The sequence below is a fragment of the Procambarus clarkii genome, chromosome 46 (genome assembly GCF_040958095.1).
Source record: "Procambarus clarkii isolate CNS0578487 chromosome 46, FALCON_Pclarkii_2.0, whole genome shotgun sequence".
Lineage (NCBI taxonomy): Eukaryota > Metazoa > Arthropoda > Malacostraca > Decapoda > Cambaridae > Procambarus > Procambarus clarkii.
The window spans coordinates 8,048,647-8,067,921 of NC_091195.1; the positions used below are offsets into that span (position 1 = coordinate 8,048,647).

Here is a 19,275-nt window from a genome sequence, read left to right on the forward strand (position 1 = left end):
TGCTTTTATTGTAATGAGCACTCATTTGTCTCAATATGTCCCTAGGTATTTTCTCCTGGACAATTATTTTCAAGACCCACTCAGCCCCGTTTGTATCTGCTGTCAGGCTGAGGGCATTGATCAATGATTCTACCTCCAGCTTGAAGACTTGGAGTGAATCAGCTGAAGCCTCCGGTGGGGGTAAATGCAACAGCTCATGAACTAAATGTGATGTTCTTACTTCTGGATCAGCATAATTATCCTTGAGGAGTTTTACTGCCAGATCATAGCCGTCATTAGTTAATCTCAGATGGGATACTACTGTTTTAGCCTCACCTGATAATTGACCTTGCAAATAAGAGAATTTACTACTCTTTGGTAAAGATTGTTTTGAGTCTACAAGGTCAACGAATTTGTTCCAAAATTCGTCCCAATCTTCCTCATCTTTTCCTGAGAAAGTGGGTAAATTAATTGGAGGGAGTCGAGCTTCTGCTTGACTCGTATTAGATGCAACTGTTGTTGTTGTTGCTGTTGCCTTGTTCTGGGCAATTAATTTGACATAAGGCTGTAACGTGGCCTGAGTGTGATCTTCATAATTCGCAAGATCAACCATAATGTCGTCTATTTCTGTTTCTGATAAATTGGTGTTGGCAAGTTCAGCCACATATGTTGCTATTTGACATTTGATTTGCTCAAATTTACCTGCAGCTGCTTGATAATAGCTTTCCAGGTCAGCATAATCAACTGTTGATTGTTGTGACAAATCTTCACATTTCTTGATCTGTCTTGTTAAGTGGCCTTTAAGACCTGCAAGGGTTCTTTTCATTCTCCCTGCATTATCCATACTGGCTAGTTGGTGAAGCCTTGTGGGGCTTGTACTTGGGCTGCTCATAATACTGAACAAACACTGATGGTAGCCTAGGGTAAATTCTGCACTCACTAGGCAATAATACTACCTCTACTAGAGGTTAGCACTTAAAATTAATACACATTATATATATACAATCATCCACACTAATGATTTGAGTGATAAACCAGTGTCATTGGAAGTACCTTTAGGTTAGCTCCTCTATATCACCCTAGGATGGAAGAGACACTAATTAATCACTCAAAGGTGTAATGATCATAAGTAAATTATTATATATACAACTCAATTCGAGTTGATAAAATTTACACCCAAAATAGGGTCTGGACCATTCATTAATGGTGCTAGGTTAATCAATATAGTACAACTGACTATGGTAATAATGGTACTAGGATGAACGATAATAGTTCAACTAGTCATAGTAATATCCTACCCTGTTGTGGGTTGGCAATTAGTAAATATTATACTGTGATCACTAGTGCAATATATATTAAATAATTCTCTATTTTGGAGAAATAATATACACAATTATTGATAATAGCCTCTTAATTAGCCTCTATGAAACTTCTAATATTATCAAGAAGTATTAAATATTATTAGTGACCTCGCGAAATAAACTCCACAAAATTCGTAGATAATCTCTCGCGAAATGTAACACCACGAAATCCGTGAACAATATCGCGAAGACACAGTCACTAATTAGGCTGGCTTCAATATTAGCGCTGTCATTTCACGAAATAACACGCCACCAAATTTCTGTGGGTGTGCATGAAACCGCTGACTAAGGCTGATCTGAACTGAGCGGGGCTCGTGAGCTCCCACGAGGCGCTGTCTTTGACTGGCTGGCCTTTGTTTAAATCACACTGCACTAGTTTATTTAATGAATCCACTGGTTAACTGGTTCATCCGGTACTAAGATGACCAAATGTGGGTTCAAAGGACCGAATAATCCGGTTCGAAGGACCAAATAATGTGGGAACCGACCTGTGAGATTTATATTTATTTAATTTATATGAATTTATATTTACGTTAATTTATATACTTCGATAGCAATTTGTATAATGTTAAGTGGACTGTATTTCTGCAATAATCTCTTAATCTCACAAATCGATCCTCTACACATTAGGGGGGGTTATTAAATGAATATATATACAGCCAATCAAACTACAGTAACTACATACATTGAAGAGGTTCCTTATCTTATAGTACAGCAGGTTAGTCCACCAGGTATAACTAGGGTGTAGACACCAAATTATCCTCTTTGAGGTAGCTTCCATATCACCCAGTAACTGGTGCACAAATCTTGCTTCCTCGTCTTGACCTGTCAAAAGTGCGCTAGCTGTGAAGCCAGAATCCTATATATGACAAGTATTTCAGAGAAAACTGTACATGGAACATTAAAGACCTGGCTTAATTACCTTTAGTTTGAGGCGATTTCGCGATCTAACCGGGTCACCCTATATCCTGACATTAATGGCCATAAATGAATGATAAACGGGTTTCGGATAGACACTTAACTTGAATTGTAGACATCGTGTTGGAGATGGTACCTTTGGTTTCCATAACACTACGTCCAAGTAAAATTAACAGGAGCCGAATTTGCTCCCGTGTGAGCCTCTGGTCTCAATATAAACAATAACTGTTTAACACTCCATACTATTGACGTTACTGGCCGACATTGTCCAGATAAGATAGGAGCCGAATTTGCTCCACACGTCTCGGAGGTGACACAACAATGGCTGCCCCTTCCCCACTCACGCCTGGCCTACTTTGTCCAGATTTCAGAAAGTGATAGAAGGGTCACATTTACTCTACTTTAATATTGATAATTAAGTTAATTTATATAAGATGTTTTTATGATGGTAAAGTCCAAAGACTAATGTATTTAAGAATAATTCCCACCATAATAGGTGGTGAATTATAATAGTATGTGGTGATGATATCCCGTTTTCTATAGACGGTAATTCCACTACAAGTTACGTTTTCTATGGGTAACTTGTTGGTAATACAGTTATTATCTGTATGATTATTAAATGGTGTCGGATTTTCCGACAATGACGACAAAGATGTTTTTGTATTTGTCGATAGCCGAGGAGCACTTGAGTCCTTAAACAGTCGAAATCCAGTCTTCATGTCCATAGTTGAGGATTGTAAGAAAAGGATAATTGAGATACAGCTGAAAGGTCATAGTGTGAAATTCGTGTGGATTCCATCTCATGTTGGAATAGTGCTCAACGAGGTGGCGGATGACTTGGCCAAACGTGCCACATTAAAACTACAAGTTGACATCGAATGTGAATTCACAATGAGACAAATAAGAAGCAAAATCAGAAATATTCAGGCACAGGCAGAAGTGGCGAGGAGAGGTATAACGTATGAGGGAAGCTAAACCATGCAACACTACATCCCTGGAAACGCAAACCGAAACTGTCTCTATTTTCTGCTTGTTACAACTTGTAATAAAGTTGTTACATCTTGGCTTAACGTGTTTATGACGTATTAGAACGTTGTTACAACTTGCTATATTGGTTGTTATAACTGGTTAGGAAGTGTTAAAACTTGTTCGAACGTTGTACCAACGTCGTAGTTTCGGTGTGTGTTTGGCGGGATGTGTGTGAGTCAAAACATCCATTTCACTTATGGTAAAAGGAGAAATGCTTGGAGTGACTGTGTACATGCGGCTCAGGCTTGGGTACAAATATTACTGGGAATATTGGATAGGTGTTCATGATAATGACACGAAGTGTCAACTATGTGGTATGTTAAGGTCTCACACCCTTGCCCATTACGTTCTTGATTGTCCGTTGATTAATGTATATAGAAACACTGAGATAAGGACTGTTCCTGAACAAATAGCCTGGATGTGTCACAACGGAAAGGTTGATGATATTCTGGAGAGATTTAAGAATTTTGCACCAAGACTGTAATCTTTTGTTGAATTATCTGCATGTCTCTTGCAAATTGTCTATACCTAAGTCATAAAAGTATTTGTGTGTACGTCTGATACCATACTACTTGTTTAAAGAAGGAAATATATATGTTTATCTCTCAGAATGTTCGGTAATATATTTATTGTTTGTGATGTGTGTCTATATATGTATGAACACGTTGTACTGAACGGGATGAGAATAGCTTGAGCTACCTCATCCCTTTGTGAGTATTTTACCTCAATAAACTTATTTCAACTTCAAATTCAATTGCTATCAATAACCCTAACCATTAATAACCACTGCCATCAACCTAAACAATCATCAACCACCTCAGTTATCAACTACCACAACAATCAACCACTACTACTATCAACAACAACCATAAACCACCACCAACCACAACAATCAACCACCCCTACCACCAACAACAATCAACCACCACTACTGCAAAATATAATCAACCACCACTACAACAAAATACAACAATCAACCACCAATATCACGAACCTCAACAACTACCAGTACAATCAACCACAACCACCATCTACCACTGCCCTCAACCACTACTATCAACAACCACTACCACCAACCACAACTATCAACCACCAACCACAACTATCAACCACCAACAACCATAAACCATCACCAATAACCTCAACAATCACCCACTCCTACCACCAACACTCAACCACCACTACCACCAACACTCAACCACCACTACCACCAAACACCATAATTAATAAACCATCACCCACGCGAACTATTACCAACAATCACCACTACATAAAGTACAACAATCAACCACTACCATCACGAACCACAACAACCACCACTGCAATTAACCCAACAACCACACCCATCAACCACCACACCCATCAACCACCACAACCATCAACCACCACAACCATCAACCACCACAACCATCAACAAACACTACCATCAACCACCACAACCATCAACCACCACAACAATCAACCACCACAACTATCAACCACCACAACCATCAACCACCACAACAATCAACCACCATTACCCTCAACCACCACAACAATTAACCACCACAACAATCAACAAACACTAACATCAACCACCACAACCATCAACCACCACAACCATCAACCACCACAACCATCAACCCCCACTACCATCAACCACCACAACCATCAACCACCACTACCATCAACCACCACAACCATCAACAAACACTACCATCAACCACCACAACCATCAACAAACACTACCATCAACCACCACAACCATCAACAAACACAACCATCAACCACCACAACCATCAACAAACACTACCATCAACCACCACAACAATCAACAAACACTACCATCAACCACCACAACCATCAACAAACACTAACATCAACCACCACAACCATCAACCACCACAACCATCAACCACCACAACCATCAACAAACACTACCATCAACCACCACAACCATCAACAAACACTACCATCAACCACCACAACCATCAACAAACACTACCATCAACCACCACTACCATCAACCACCACAACCATCAACAAACACTACCATCAACCACCACAACCATCAACAAACACTACCATCAACCACCACAACCATCAAGAAACACTAACATCAACCACCACAACCATTAACTACCACCACCATCAACCACCTTAGCCATCAACCATCACAGACATCAACCACCAGAGCTATCAACCACCAATACCATTAACCACCACAACCGCAACCACCATTAACATTAACCACCACTACCACTAATCACAACCATCAGCCACCACAATTACCAACCACAGCAATCAACCACCACCACCACCAACCACAACTATTAACCACCACTAGAACCAACCACTACCACCAACAATAAACATCACCCACCACTGCCACCAATCACAACCTACCACCACAGCCACCAACCACAACCCAGCAACAATTCCACCACCACTACCATGGATTCTCCATTAAGTGAAAGTAATGAATAAAATATTTTTAACCTACCTTTTATTATGCTTCAGTTTTATTTCTAGTATAGGTAGAAATATATTTTTAAAATATTTCTACATTTTTTATATATATTCCATCAATCAGGAAAACGATTTTTATGCAACATTTAAGGTTGCGACACGGTCTCAAAATTGTTTAGCCAAAGTTGTGCAGTAAGTTGTGGCAACTTATTTACAACCACACAATAACGTAGCTAATACATGAAACAAACGTTGTCACAGCTTTCAAACACCTTCCAGGTACGTTGTGGCAACCTAAAATTATGTTCTGAGCCTCACCTGCAGATGAGAGGGAACACTGAAGCCCACACCTGGCTACTCTCCCCACCCACACCTGCAGAAGAAGCCCCACACCAGCCTATTCTCCTCATCCAAACCTGCATATCAGAGGAAAACTGAATTCTACAGCTGGGACCACTGCCAGCGCCCACTTGTATATGAGACGGAACAGTAAACCAACACCTGTCTCCTTCACACCTGACTACTTTCCCCACCCACATCTGCAGATGAGAGGGAAAACTAAAGCATACACCTGTTAACTCTCCACCCCCACACCTGCACAAGAGAGGGGACACTGATGCCCACACCTTCTTCTCTCCCTCCCCACACCTGCAGATAGGAAGGATCACGGAAGCCCACACCTGGCTACTCTCCCAACCCACACATGTAGATGAGAGGGAACACTAAAGCCCACACCTGGCTACTCTCCCCACCCACACCTGTCTATGTCACACACTCATGCCAAAGAAAACTTATATCAAGTAAATCTAGCTCGTATTAAGCAAGACAATGTTGGGCTAAATATTGATCAGTGTTATCTTATAAGCAGTGAAACTTGCTTGATGAATATTCTTGGTCGCTAAACGGTGCTCAAAGTTACTCAAGAAGCCTTATAAGTTCTCTAATTCATGACTTTTAATGTAAAAATATTTATGAAACCACTAGAAGCACTGTGAATTAAACAACTGAGTTACAGATATTCACGTGTTAAAATGTCGTCAATACGTACTGGTGAGACGCGTGTCACGGAACCACAGAAGACTATACCCTCCTCTTGAGGGAGGACACAGCTGAGCTGCCAGGTGGCAGCACCAGTCTATGGCGGGGTCGTCATCAGTGAGGCCCCGCCTGATGGTCAGGTCGAGCCTCCTTCCCTGGTACGGCAGAGTGTCCAGGGTGTCCGGGTCCACATAGCCCGTGGCGTCCAGGGTGTCTGGGTGCACGTAGCTCCTGGTGTCCAGGGTGTCCTGGTTCACGTAGCCCGTGGCGTCCAGGGTGTCCGGGTCCACGTAGCTCCTGGCGTCCAGGGTGTCCGGGTCCACGTAGCCCGTGGCGTCCAGGATAATGCCTGAAGACATACACTGAGATACAGTCACTGTCGTTACTGGTATGTTCTAAGATATAACAAGAAGACATACTGAGCCATCCACTCACCTTACTGCTGGGTTTATTACCTGATGACAACTGGGTATTTTGGATAGTATTAATAGCATCTAAACTATATATTAATAGCTTTTAAAATTAAAAATTCTTTACTGAAATATGTTCCGTTGTGTGACCACCAGCAGAAATGTTGTTATGTAACCACTTGGCTGCGAAATGATGTTATAATAATAATAATAATAATAATAATAATAATAATAATAATAATAATATGAATGTATCTAATAGAGCACTTGATTGCAACCAGCAATGAGAAAGTAGGTTCCATAGAAGACTCAGAATCTGTAAGGTGCAACATACTAGTTCAAGGTGGTAGCAAACTGACAGTTGGAGTTTGCTACAGGACAGACAGAGGAACAACAGAGGATGTTAGTGATCTGCATAATGAGATTAATGCGGTAGCTGAAAGCTTCTATAATGGGAGACTTTAACTATGAGACAATGGATTAGGTGAATCTAATATGAAATTGGAAGGAGAACAATTTCTTGACCTTATATTTAAGTCCTTTCCCATACAGCAGGTGACAAAGTCCACCAAAGCTATTTAAATCTTGTTAGATCTAGATCTAACATCAGAGGACGATATGGTCAACCAAATATATGGTGGGGAGAAGCTCGCCTCATCTTGTGATCACAACATTCTAAGAGGGATGGCAGTTACAGAAACCAATATAATGGTTTAGGATAATGACTTTCTTGACTACCCTTGAGGAGACTCAAGGTGAAGGAGGAATTGCAAAAACACCTCCTGGAGGGAGCAAATAGGACTTCAAGATATGGAAACATTTTGAAAAAATTAATGTTCATCACTGAACTTGTTCAAAAATATATGTCACGAAGTTAGAAAAGCAAGAGAACAAGATGGATAACACATTAAATAGTTCTAATGACTAAGATATGGAGAAGATATAACTCCACAAAGAACAATATAGATTATGAGATATAAAGAGGGACTCTATATTCAGCCACTTAGGAAATGAGATCAACCAAAAGAAGCTACGAAAGAAAACTTGGCCAAAACATAAATATACAAAGTCTTTATATGCAAGCATAAGAAGTAAAACCAAAATCGAAGATTCGGTAAAACCAAAACACAAGACCAACCAAGTTATAATGGATAATAAAAAGGCAGTCAACACTGTATACTTTACATAGGTGGTCACACAAGAGAAATTACATAACATTCCAATACCCACACTAATGTTTAAAGTTATTGTTGGTACTGTTGGTATTTCAACTGAACAAATCTCTGGGGCGCCTCCACTTAGACTACTGTATCCACGCATGGAGTCCTCGTCTTCAGAAGGACATACAGTAACTACTTTGAAGAAAGTTCACCAACTAGCGACAAACATCATTCCAGATCTAAGTCAACTCATATGCCAGGACCGGTTGAGGACCATTGCAAGCCAAACATGCCACGACTGTGCTCATCAAAACTTTTAAAATGAACAATTTATAGAATATTGTTCCAGACCACTTCTTTAAATGGTCATATGTAACACATACATGGAGCAACTGCTTCAAGCTCAACAAGCCACAATGTAGGACAGGATGCTTTTTCACCCACAGGAGTTTAAACTTGTGGAACCGCCTACGCGCCGAATGCGTAAATGCCAACACATTATTACGTTCAAAATCAAGCTAGATAAAATCATAATGAAAAATCGGGGGACCTATGACAAGCCCTCGATTTCGTGTCCCCGTCGAGGATACTAGAGACATTGTGGTCCTCAGGTAAATTCAGGTTAAGTTCAGGTTCGGTTAGGTAAGAATAGGCGCGTTTAAAGAGTAACATTGACGTAGAGGAGTATTTAGTTTTCTCAGGTTTTAGACCCTACTGCTGGCAGTGGAAGATACCACCGTGAATCTTGCCGGGAAAGAGAGGAAGCTCAGTGTATCTTGTGGGGAAGATATGAAGTCCCGTGAATATTGCATGGGAGAGAGGAAGCTCGTGAATCTTGCGAGTAAGAGAAGAAGCTCCGTAAAACTTGCACGGAATAGAGGAAGCTTCATGAATCATGTTGGGAAGCTCTGGTAATCTTGCAGGGAAGAGAGGAAACTCCGCGAATCTTGCAGGGAAGAGAGGAAACTCCGCGAATCTTGCAGGGAAGAAAGGAAACTCCTTGAATCTTGCTGGGAAGAGAGGAAATTCCGTGAATCTTGCTGGGAAGAGATGAAGCTCTGTGAATCTTGCAGGAAAGAGAGAAAACTCCGTGAATCTTGCGGACAAGAGAAGATGCTCCGTAAATCTCGCGGGAAAGAGAGGAAGCTACGTGAATCATGCTGGGAAAAGAGGTAGTTCTGTGAATCTTGCAGAAAATAATATAGTGAGGAAAGCAACATGTAAAGGATCTGGCAATAATGATGTCTGACGACCTAACGTATAGGGAGCAAAACCAAGCAAATTTAGCCCCAACTGCAAAAATGTTGAGATGGATCACGAGAACCTTCAAATACAGGGATCCATCACAATGGTCATACTGTCCAAATTGCTTGTGCTGTCCCTCCTTGAATACTGGTCCGTACTCACTTCTCCCTTCAGAGCAGGAATGCTTAAATAGAGGGGATACAGAGATAGAGGGGAGATACGCCAAACATAGTCACGATAAAGCACCTAAACTATTGGGATCGTCCCTAAGCTCTCAAAATGTACTCCCTAGAAAGGAGACGAGAATTACCAAATCATATATATATATATATATATATATATATATATATATATATATATATATATATATATATAAATATATATATATATATATATATATATATATATATATATATATATATATATATATATATATATAACTGAAAACTCACACCCCAGAAGTGACTCGAACCCATACTCCCACAACTGGTATGTACAGGGACGCCTTAATCCGCTTGACCATCACGACCGGACATAAGGAAGTGATAGCCGAGGCTATATGAACCACTTCCCCGCCGGCACTCGGATGGTAATCTTGGGCATAGCATTTTATCAAATCACCTCATTCTTTGGGGCACACGTGAGGAACACAAATGCAAACAAGCCTGAATGGTCCCCAGGACTATATACAACTGAAAACTCACACCCCAGAAGTGACTCGAACCCATACTCCCACAACTGGTATGTACAGGGACGCCTTAATCCGCTTGACCATCACGACCGGACATAAGGAAGTGATAGCCGAGGCTATATGAACCACTTCCCCGCCGGCACTCGGATGGTAATCTTGGGCATAGCATTTTATCAAATCACCTCATTCTTTGGGGCACACGTGAGGAACACAAATGCAAACAAGCCTGAATGGTCCCCAGGACTATATACAACTGAAAACTCACACCCCAGAAGTGACTCGAACCCATACTCCCACAACTGGTATGTACAGGGACGCCTTAATCCGCTTGACCATCACGACCGGACATAAGGAAGTGATAGCCGAGGCTATATGAACCACTTCCCCGCCGGCACTCGGATGGTAATCTTGGGCATAGCATTTTATCAAATCACCTCATTCTTTGGGGCACACGTGAGGAACACAAATGCAAACAAGCCTGAATGGTCCCCAGGACTATATACAACTGAAAAATGAGGTGATTTGATAAAATGCTATGCCCAAGATTACCATCCGAGTGCCGGCGGGGAAGTGGTTCATATAGCCTCGGCTATCACTTCCTTATGTCCGGTCGTGATGGTCAAGCGGATTAAGGCGTCCCTGTACATACCAGTTGTGGGAGTATGGGTTCGAGTCACTTCTGGGGTGTGAGTTTTCAGTTGTATATAGTCCTGGGGACCATTCAGGCTTGTTTGCATTTGTGTTCCTCACGTGTGCCCCAAAGAATGAGGTGATTTGATAAAATGCTATGCCCAAGATTACCATCCGAGTGCCGGCGGGGAAGTGGTTCATATAGCCTCGGCTATCACTTCCTTATGTCCGGTCGTGATGGTCAAGCGGATTAAGGCGTCCCTGTACATACCAGTTGTGGGAGTATGGGTTCGAGTCACTTCTGGGGTGTGAGTTTTCAGTTGTATATAGTCCTGGGGACCATTCAGGCTTGTTTGCATTTGTGTTCCTCACGTGTGCCCCAAAGAATGAGGTGATTTGATAAAATGCTATGCCCAAGATTACCATCCGAGTGCCGGCGGGGAAGTGGTTCATATAGCCTCGGCTATCACTTCCTTATGTCCGGTCGTGATGGTCAAGCGGATTAAGGCGTCCCTGTACATACCAGTTGTGGGAGTATGGGTTCGAGTCACTTCTGGGGTGTGAGTTTTCAGTTGTATATAGTCCTGGGGACCATTCAGGCTTGTTTGCATATATATATATATATATATATATATATATATATTATTAAATATGACCGAAAAAGTAAGATTAATAATTCTAACACGAATTTTCTCAATCTTTCGTACATTACGCTTCACTGTTGGAGGTAAATCAAAAATCACTTCTCCAAAATTCATTTTTATTTCTAGTCTGACGCGACACGAGCGCGTTTCGTAAAACTTATTACATTTTCAAAGACTTTAATTTACAAATACACAACTGAATAGAACTTACGCATCTCCGATTTTATATCTACATTTGAGTGAGGTGGATGGGGTGAGGTGGCATTAATAGGGTATTAATTTCATCAACACAAGACAGAACAAGAGGTGGCATTAATAGGGTATTAATTTCATCAACACAAGACAGAACACGAAACAATGGGTATTGAATAGAAGTGTTTGTAAAAAGCCTATTGGTCCATATTTCTTGATGCTTCTATATTGGAGCGGAGTCTTGAGGTGGGTAGAATATAGTTGTGCATTAATTGGCTGTTGATTGCTGGTGTTGACTTCTTGATGTGTAGTGCCTCGCAAACGTCAAGCCGCCTGCTATTGCTGTATCTATCGATGATTTCTGTGTTGTTTACTAGGATTTCTCTGGCGATGGTTTGGTTGTGGGAAGAGATTATATGTTCCTTAATGGAGCCCTGTTGCTTATGCATCGTTAAACGCCTAGAAAGAGATGTTGTTGTCTAGCCTATATACTGGGTTTTTTGGAGCTTACAGTCCCCAAGAGGGCATTTGAAGGCATAGACGACGTTAGTCTCTTTTAAAGCGTTCTGTTTTGTGTCTGGAGAGTTTCTCATGAGTAGGCTAGCCGTTTTTCTGGTTTTATAGTAAATCGTCAGTTGTATCCTCTGATTTTTGTCTGTAGGGATAGCGTTTCTATTAACAATATCTTTCAGGACCCTTTCCTCCGTTTTATGAGCTGTGGAAAAGAAGTTCCTGTAAAATAGTCTAATAGGGGGTATAGGTGTTGTGTTAGTTGTCTCTTCAGAGGTTGCATGGTGTTTCACTTTCCTTCTTATGATGTCTTCGACGAAACCATTGGAGAAGCCGTTGTTGACTAGGACCTGCCTTACCCTACAGAGTTCTTCGTCGACTTGCTTCCATTCTGAGCTGTGGCTGAGAGCACGGTCGACATATGCGTTAACAACACTCCTCTTGTACCTGTCTGGGCAGTCGCTGTTGGCATTTAGGCACATTCCTATATTCGTTTCCTTAGTGTAGACTGCAGTGTGGAAACCTCCGCTCTTTTCCATGACTGTTACATCTAGAAAGGGCAGCTTCCCATCCTTCTCCATCTCGTAAGTGAAACGCAGCACGGAATTCCGCTCAAATGCCTCCTTCAGCTCCTGCAGATGTCTGACATCAGGTACCTGTGTAAAAATGTCGTCAACATACCTGCAGTATATGGCCGGTTTCAAGTTCATGTCGACTAAGACTTTTTGCTCGATGGTACCCATGTAGAAGTTTGCAAACAGGACACCTAGGGGAGAACCCATGGCGACTCCATCTACTTGCTTATACATGTGCCCATCCGGGCTCAAGAAGGGTGCCTCTTTAGTACAAGCTTGGAGTAGTTTCCTCAGAATATTTTCTGGTATGTCAAGAGGAGTACAGGCTGGATCACGATACACTCTGTCGGCTATCATCCCGATTGTCTCGTCCACAGGTACGTTGGTAAACAGCGATTCTACGTCCAACGAGGCTCTTATCCCTGTGGCCCGTGTGCCCCGCAGTAAGTCAACAAATTCCTTTGGAGACTTCAGGCTGAAGGCGCAAGGAACATAAGGAGTCAGCAGGCCGTTGAGTCGCTTTGCCAGTCTGTACGTGGGTGTGGGTATCTGGCTAATGATTGGCCGAAGTTGGTTTCCAGGCTTGTGTGTCTTGACATTTCCATACGCATATCCAGGTTTATATTCCCCAATGATCTTTGGCAGGTGGAGTCCGGATTTCTTGTCCCCTCCGACTATGGCAATTCCACGACCAAGAGATGGCTTCCTGAACCTTGCAGGAATCAACCTCACTGAGGACCAAGTCACTCTCCTAAATCTGGGTATAAACTGTCACGTTATGTCCAGACCGAGTGAGATGGCCCGGAAAGTGGAGTTGGAGATTCTGTTGGACGACATATTCGACCTCGAAGCACAAAAGAAGGTCACCACCAAAGATATCTTACAAGCAGAACTTATTGCGGAAGGAGGAAAGAATCGAGGCAACTACAGAATCACCGTACTGTCCCCCGAGCTCAAAGCGGCAGCTAAGAGCCTTCGTGAGAACAAGGAGATAGTTGTCAGGAGAGGCGACAAGTCGCCAATATACGTCATTCTTAAAAAAGACGAATATCTGGCGAAAATGAAACTCATACTCTCTGAACAAACTAAATTCCAAAGGGTAACGAAGGACACTACAGCCGAACTGAAAGCAATGGTCAACAAATTGATTGAAACTGTGAACGCCAAGAAACTTGAACGCCAAGTTTCACCTTCCTTCTTATGATGTCTTCAACGAAAGGTCATCTTGAACAGGAATTAGGTCACAGTGAAAGGAGATCTGTACCACGAGTCAAAGCCAAAGTGGTAAGTCATCTGAACCAAAAGTTTGGCGTCGCTAAATACTTCATGAAATTATTTATGCACAAGAATATATACAGCAGCGGAATGTTTCGAAAAATTTTTATTCATGGAGTAGTCGCCCTTAATAAGTCTATATTTGTAATCAAAGTAGAAGGTTTGTCAACCTTAAGGTGACTATAATTGTAAACAATATAAGGTATTTGTCAACCTTAAGGTGACTATATTTGTAAACAATATAAGGTGTTTGTCGCTCTTAAGGTGACTATATTTGTAAACAAAATAAGGTGGTTGTCGTCCATAAGATTATATTTGTAAACAAAATAAGGTGTTTGTCTCCCATAAGGTGATTATGTTTGTAAACAATATAAGGAGTCTTTCGTCCATAAGGTTGGAAACATATATGTAAACAATGTAAATCTGAATTACTATATTAAACATGACGAATGAAGCCCTTTGCAAAATTTGTATTATTATTAAATAACCCTAAAAATTATGGTGGAAAATATGAATATTTACCAAGAGTCTGCAGGTGAGAAAGGTGAGACAGGTGACGGATGAGGACGGGCAGTTGTACGGGCAGTTGCTGTGGTGTGATTTGCTGGCCGAGGCTCTCGAGGGTGTGAGGCAGGAGGGGTATGGCTGCCTCAGGCAAGACACCATAAAACTCCTCTAAGATACACTTACTGCCGGGGGCTGTCAGCCTCTCCAAACATTGCTTTGATATATCACTGTTTCTCTCTTTGCTGAATAAACTATATGCAAGACATAAGGATATGGTTACTTGCATTTTTGCCAGCACAAACAGTGTAGACAGACACTGCTTTAGTTGGGGTGTATCTTTTATGATTAGGCAAGTTTTCTTAGGTGTCACCTTCTTAAGGACAAGCGGCAGGACAACCCACGAGTCAACACTCCGTATTGACCACTTTTGTTCTGTACGCAGCTTCTCACACACGGCTTGGATGACGTGCTCACTTCCGCTGGACTCTGCTACATGCTTCAACAGCTCGTCAGTCTCATGTGTAACCATCTCGCACAGGTCAATTATGTGAGTAATGAACCTGTCCTCTACTCCCCGGGCACACAGCACCCCGGTAGTGCTGAGTAAAATGTTCTGCCATCTGGGGCGCTCCCTAAACTCTTGTAGCACGTCGCTAATATCAAACTTTGACTCTCTCAGGTGATCTCCCAAGGAGCGTTTTTCCTTACGTACAACATCCACCAAGAGGTCAATGATTATAGAGCTTTCCCCTGACACACGGTGTGATGCTGGATCACCTCGGTCTTGCTCAGCCCTCAACAAGAGAGCGACCAGCCTCCTGCTGGCACAATACTCCTGGTACCTGGCGTGAAAATAGCCAAACACCCACACCGCATTGAGGCCCCGACGGTAGCTGGTTCTTGTGAAATAGTTGGACAAGACCTCCTCCTGCGGCAGTCCCAAAGTGTCACACTTCTCCCTAATCTCCGCTTCCGTCTCCGGCCAAAGGTCGTACTCCTGCCTCAGGATCCCTCTTAAACTAATCCCTTCTAAGAACCTCAAAAACTGGTCACATTTTCTTTTGGGGTCAGCCACATGTTTGTCTGTGAGTTTGGACACCAGTTTGTTGGTTATGAAGTCATGAATCTTCTCGTAGACTTGAGTGTTTGTGGTGAGGTTGTTAAATTCTTCTGGAGCCTCGACACACAGCAGCGCCAACAAGGTCAAGGTGAGTGGAGTGTTGAGGTACTCACCCAGGAACTCACTCATCTGCTCCAGCCGCTGGGTAAATTTCTCTTTGACACTCTGTTGGCTCTCTCCCTCCACCAGCACCTTGATGGTTCTCTCGGCGAACTCCACGCGACGTTCTGGAGTGATGCCCAAGACGAGGATGTTGCAGCGAGGTCTGGTGTGTGGGACGAGCTGTGACAGTTGTTGGTCCCACCCCGGCCGTGTGGTTATCACCAACCTCACATCCTTGCCAGGCAGGTGCAACAGCTCCTTCACCAGCCTTCCTGAATGGTCGTTGACCTCGTCGTAGCCGTCAATCAGGACTAATATATTTAAGCTCAAGATTATCTCCTTAAACAGCTTGAAGTCGGCGTCAGAATCACGAAGTGTTTGAGGCAGCAACTGGCGGAGGAGATCATCGAAGGTATTAAGATGTGTGTCCCTGCATTGTACATAGAAAACGAGGTCCACAGTGCCCAGGTGACGTATGGCAGCAGGGTCCTCTACCCACTTCTCGAGGATGAGCTTGAGTAAAGTTGTCTTGCCCATACCACCTTCCCCCGTCAGGAGGACACACTGAGGGACTCTTCTGTCCTCTCGTCTCATACTCAAGATGTCTTCATAGTTTATATCCTGACCCTTGGCAGCGTTGGAGGGTCTTGTGCTATCCTGACCCTTGGCCGCATGGGAGGGTCTTGCCCCTATGACGGGATCTTCAAGGAGTCGTAGTCGTGTAAAAGCAAGACTTGGGTTGTAGTTAATGTTGAGGAGGAGCCAGGGTGCGGGAACAATCTGGTACAGCAGTTTATACCCGTCAGTTAGCTCCTGCTTGCTCATCTGCTTAACCTCTTCTGTGATGTGGCTTCTGAACATCTTAATCTCCTGGCGGAGCTGAGGCAAGTACGCCACATCTGAGGGATCCAGCGGCTCTCTGACCTTCGCTAGCAGACCACCAATATACTCGGTGACATCTCTGGTCATGTGGTCCACATCCTGGCTGTTTGTCCTACACCGGACGCCGGCCTCAGCCAGCATCTTAGCCAATAAGTCACTGAGCTCCGTCAGTGTTGACGTAAGATCTTGCTCTGACATTCTCACATTATCATGGGCCAACGTGTTTCGGTGTTGCTTCAGGCTGTAAATGAGGTGTTCAAGTGATGGTCCCTGAGGCCCTGGAGTGGTCCACGTGGGGTCATTCATCTCAGCCAGACCACACACACGTTGCATGAGTTTATACAACAGGGTGATGTCAAAAGTTGCCGCGTCAGAGGAAACTTCGAATTTATCCCTCTGTTGAGCATCGAAGACACGCCTGTACTGAGCATTGGTGTACCCCAAGTCCTGAGTGAGGTAAGTCACTACTGGGAAGGTGCCCCGGTACGACCACATAAACACATTTGCTAGCGCGTCTCGTCCTGCCTTAGTCACAGCCAGTCCATACCGCAGTCTGTTCACATCTTCCGGTTGGATAACAGGACTCGAGGCGGCCATATTGGGCCGTATGATTCTCACCTCACACAACTGTTGTCAAGTTTCACACAAGCAGTAAATGTCTCACGCTGGTTTTGTTATTATATTATGTTTAAAAACATAACATTGTTTCCCACTGTCGGAGACGGGCAGCTTGTTAGGCTTGTGTAGGCCTTCCTAAGCCAACGACAGACCTTCCTCAGGATGCATCCCTCAACAGTTGACTAATTTCCAGGTTAATATTTACTGCTAGGTGAACAGAGGTATCAGGAGGCTGAGCATCTCACACTGCCAGGGAATCAAACTCTGTGATGATCCGACTGCATTAACCACAATACAGTCACTTAATTTACCAAAAATATAAGTGATTTCCAAAAAAATCCAATTTTACTAAATGTGTTCACATGTTAATGCAATATTCGGTTCCAGCTTTATTTGTTATTTTCAATTTGTTCTTTAACTAGTTAATTTCTTCTGTCTTCATATTCTTCAGAATTCTGTCATCTGGAAGAACAATTTAACGTTATTAAAACAAGATGTTAGTGTTAAACATTGGGCCAGAAATACATTTTTGAGATCACTAAAGGAAATAAAATTCCAAAGTCTGCCTCCTGCATTTTGTTTTATTTTATAACTTAAAACTTGTTAATATTTTGACCTAACTCCTGTGATCATTGTGGTGTTGGCTTCTGGTTTAGGTAGAGTAATGGTGCTCATTTTCTCGCATAGAAATATATGGTGTAGCATTTAGTAATGTTATTCTCTGCCTTTATCTTGCTCTTGTAAGGACCTATTTAGATTATGCAGTTCAGTTTGGTCAACATACAATATACTGGACATAATTTGACTTGAACCCATAAAGAGAAGAATGACATAGTTGATCTCAGGAATTAGAAATCTCCCTTATTAAGAGAGATTAAGGAAGCTATGTTTACACATTCTTCGGAAAGTATAGTTGATATTATTGATGTTGTCAAAAGGATGAAAAGTTATATCGAAGGTAGTAATAATAAGTTGTTAACTGCATCAACACAAAATAGAACAAGAAATGATAAATCTGTATCAATAAGAAATAATGTCTGCTGTGAGATTTTTCTCTACGCCTACCTCCCTTAGGAGGTGGACTACAAGTTTAAAGTCTGCTCACGGCAGTTAAGCATGAGTCCAGTAGAAAAAGGAAAAGCGGGAGCAAACCGCCAGGCCTCCACCAACAAGGGTGAAAACCTGTCCACATAGGCCGCTGGCTCCTCCTAGTTAAACAGGACGTTAAAACTAATAAAGGGTAACCGACGGGTTCTCACAATCAAATATTTATATTTGAAGTGGCGCTATGAATTGGAATTCGAATTCCCAAGAACAGCCGCCTTATCAAAATCACATCAACATTTAATAATCTTATGCAGAAATATAGTGGAATAATATGGTTGAAGGGTTGACATCAAAGACTGTTTTCTATAACATAACAATTTATTAATAACAAGAGACTAACTACTACATTACCGAGTTTACGTTACGTTAATGTCAATCCAGTGGCACGATAACAAACAGCTAAATAGCAACCCTTGCTGTGAGGCTGCATACTGAACTAACCTGAACACAGGTGTGCCCACTGATGACGCAATATTGCAAATCAAAGAAAATATCACAGACTAAGTTACACCACAGCGAATGGTTACGTTATTGTACATCAAGTGGCATTTGCAACACAGCTATTCAACAGCCCCTCGAGAAGTGACAGCAGGCTCCATCTTGCTGACACTTCGGGCTGACACATGAACTAACTGAACAAATGAAGGATCCACTGAAACAAAGACACAAGCAGGCAATCAATAGTGTCACGGTTCCCCTGACAGCTACTATAATCACAAGCTTAGGGATCCTCCCGCCCCCCAGGAGAGACCTACGTAACTAGGTGGAAGTCTAACAGTGACTCCCCCCTATCACAACCCCGTGTGAACACTCTTTGCAACTCCCACTAAGAAG

General features: G+C 42.4%; 2 protein-coding genes across 2 annotated transcripts in view; both read right to left on the minus strand.

The window, feature by feature from the left end:
* LOC138350632 (uncharacterized) overlaps window positions 1-19,275 on the minus strand; it is a 199,898-nt gene that overhangs the window by 12,529 nt on the left and 168,094 nt on the right. The gene's annotated exons all lie outside the window — the stretch shown is intronic.
* Window positions 6,773-17,313, minus strand: LOC138350489 (uncharacterized). Its single transcript, XM_069301508.1, has 2 exons — window positions 14,628-17,313; window positions 6,773-7,122 (listed from the first exon to the last, which is right to left on the minus strand). The coding sequence occupies exons 1-2, from the start codon at window positions 17,311-17,313 to the stop codon at window positions 6,773-6,775; spliced, it is 3,036 nt and encodes a 1,011-aa protein (XP_069157609.1).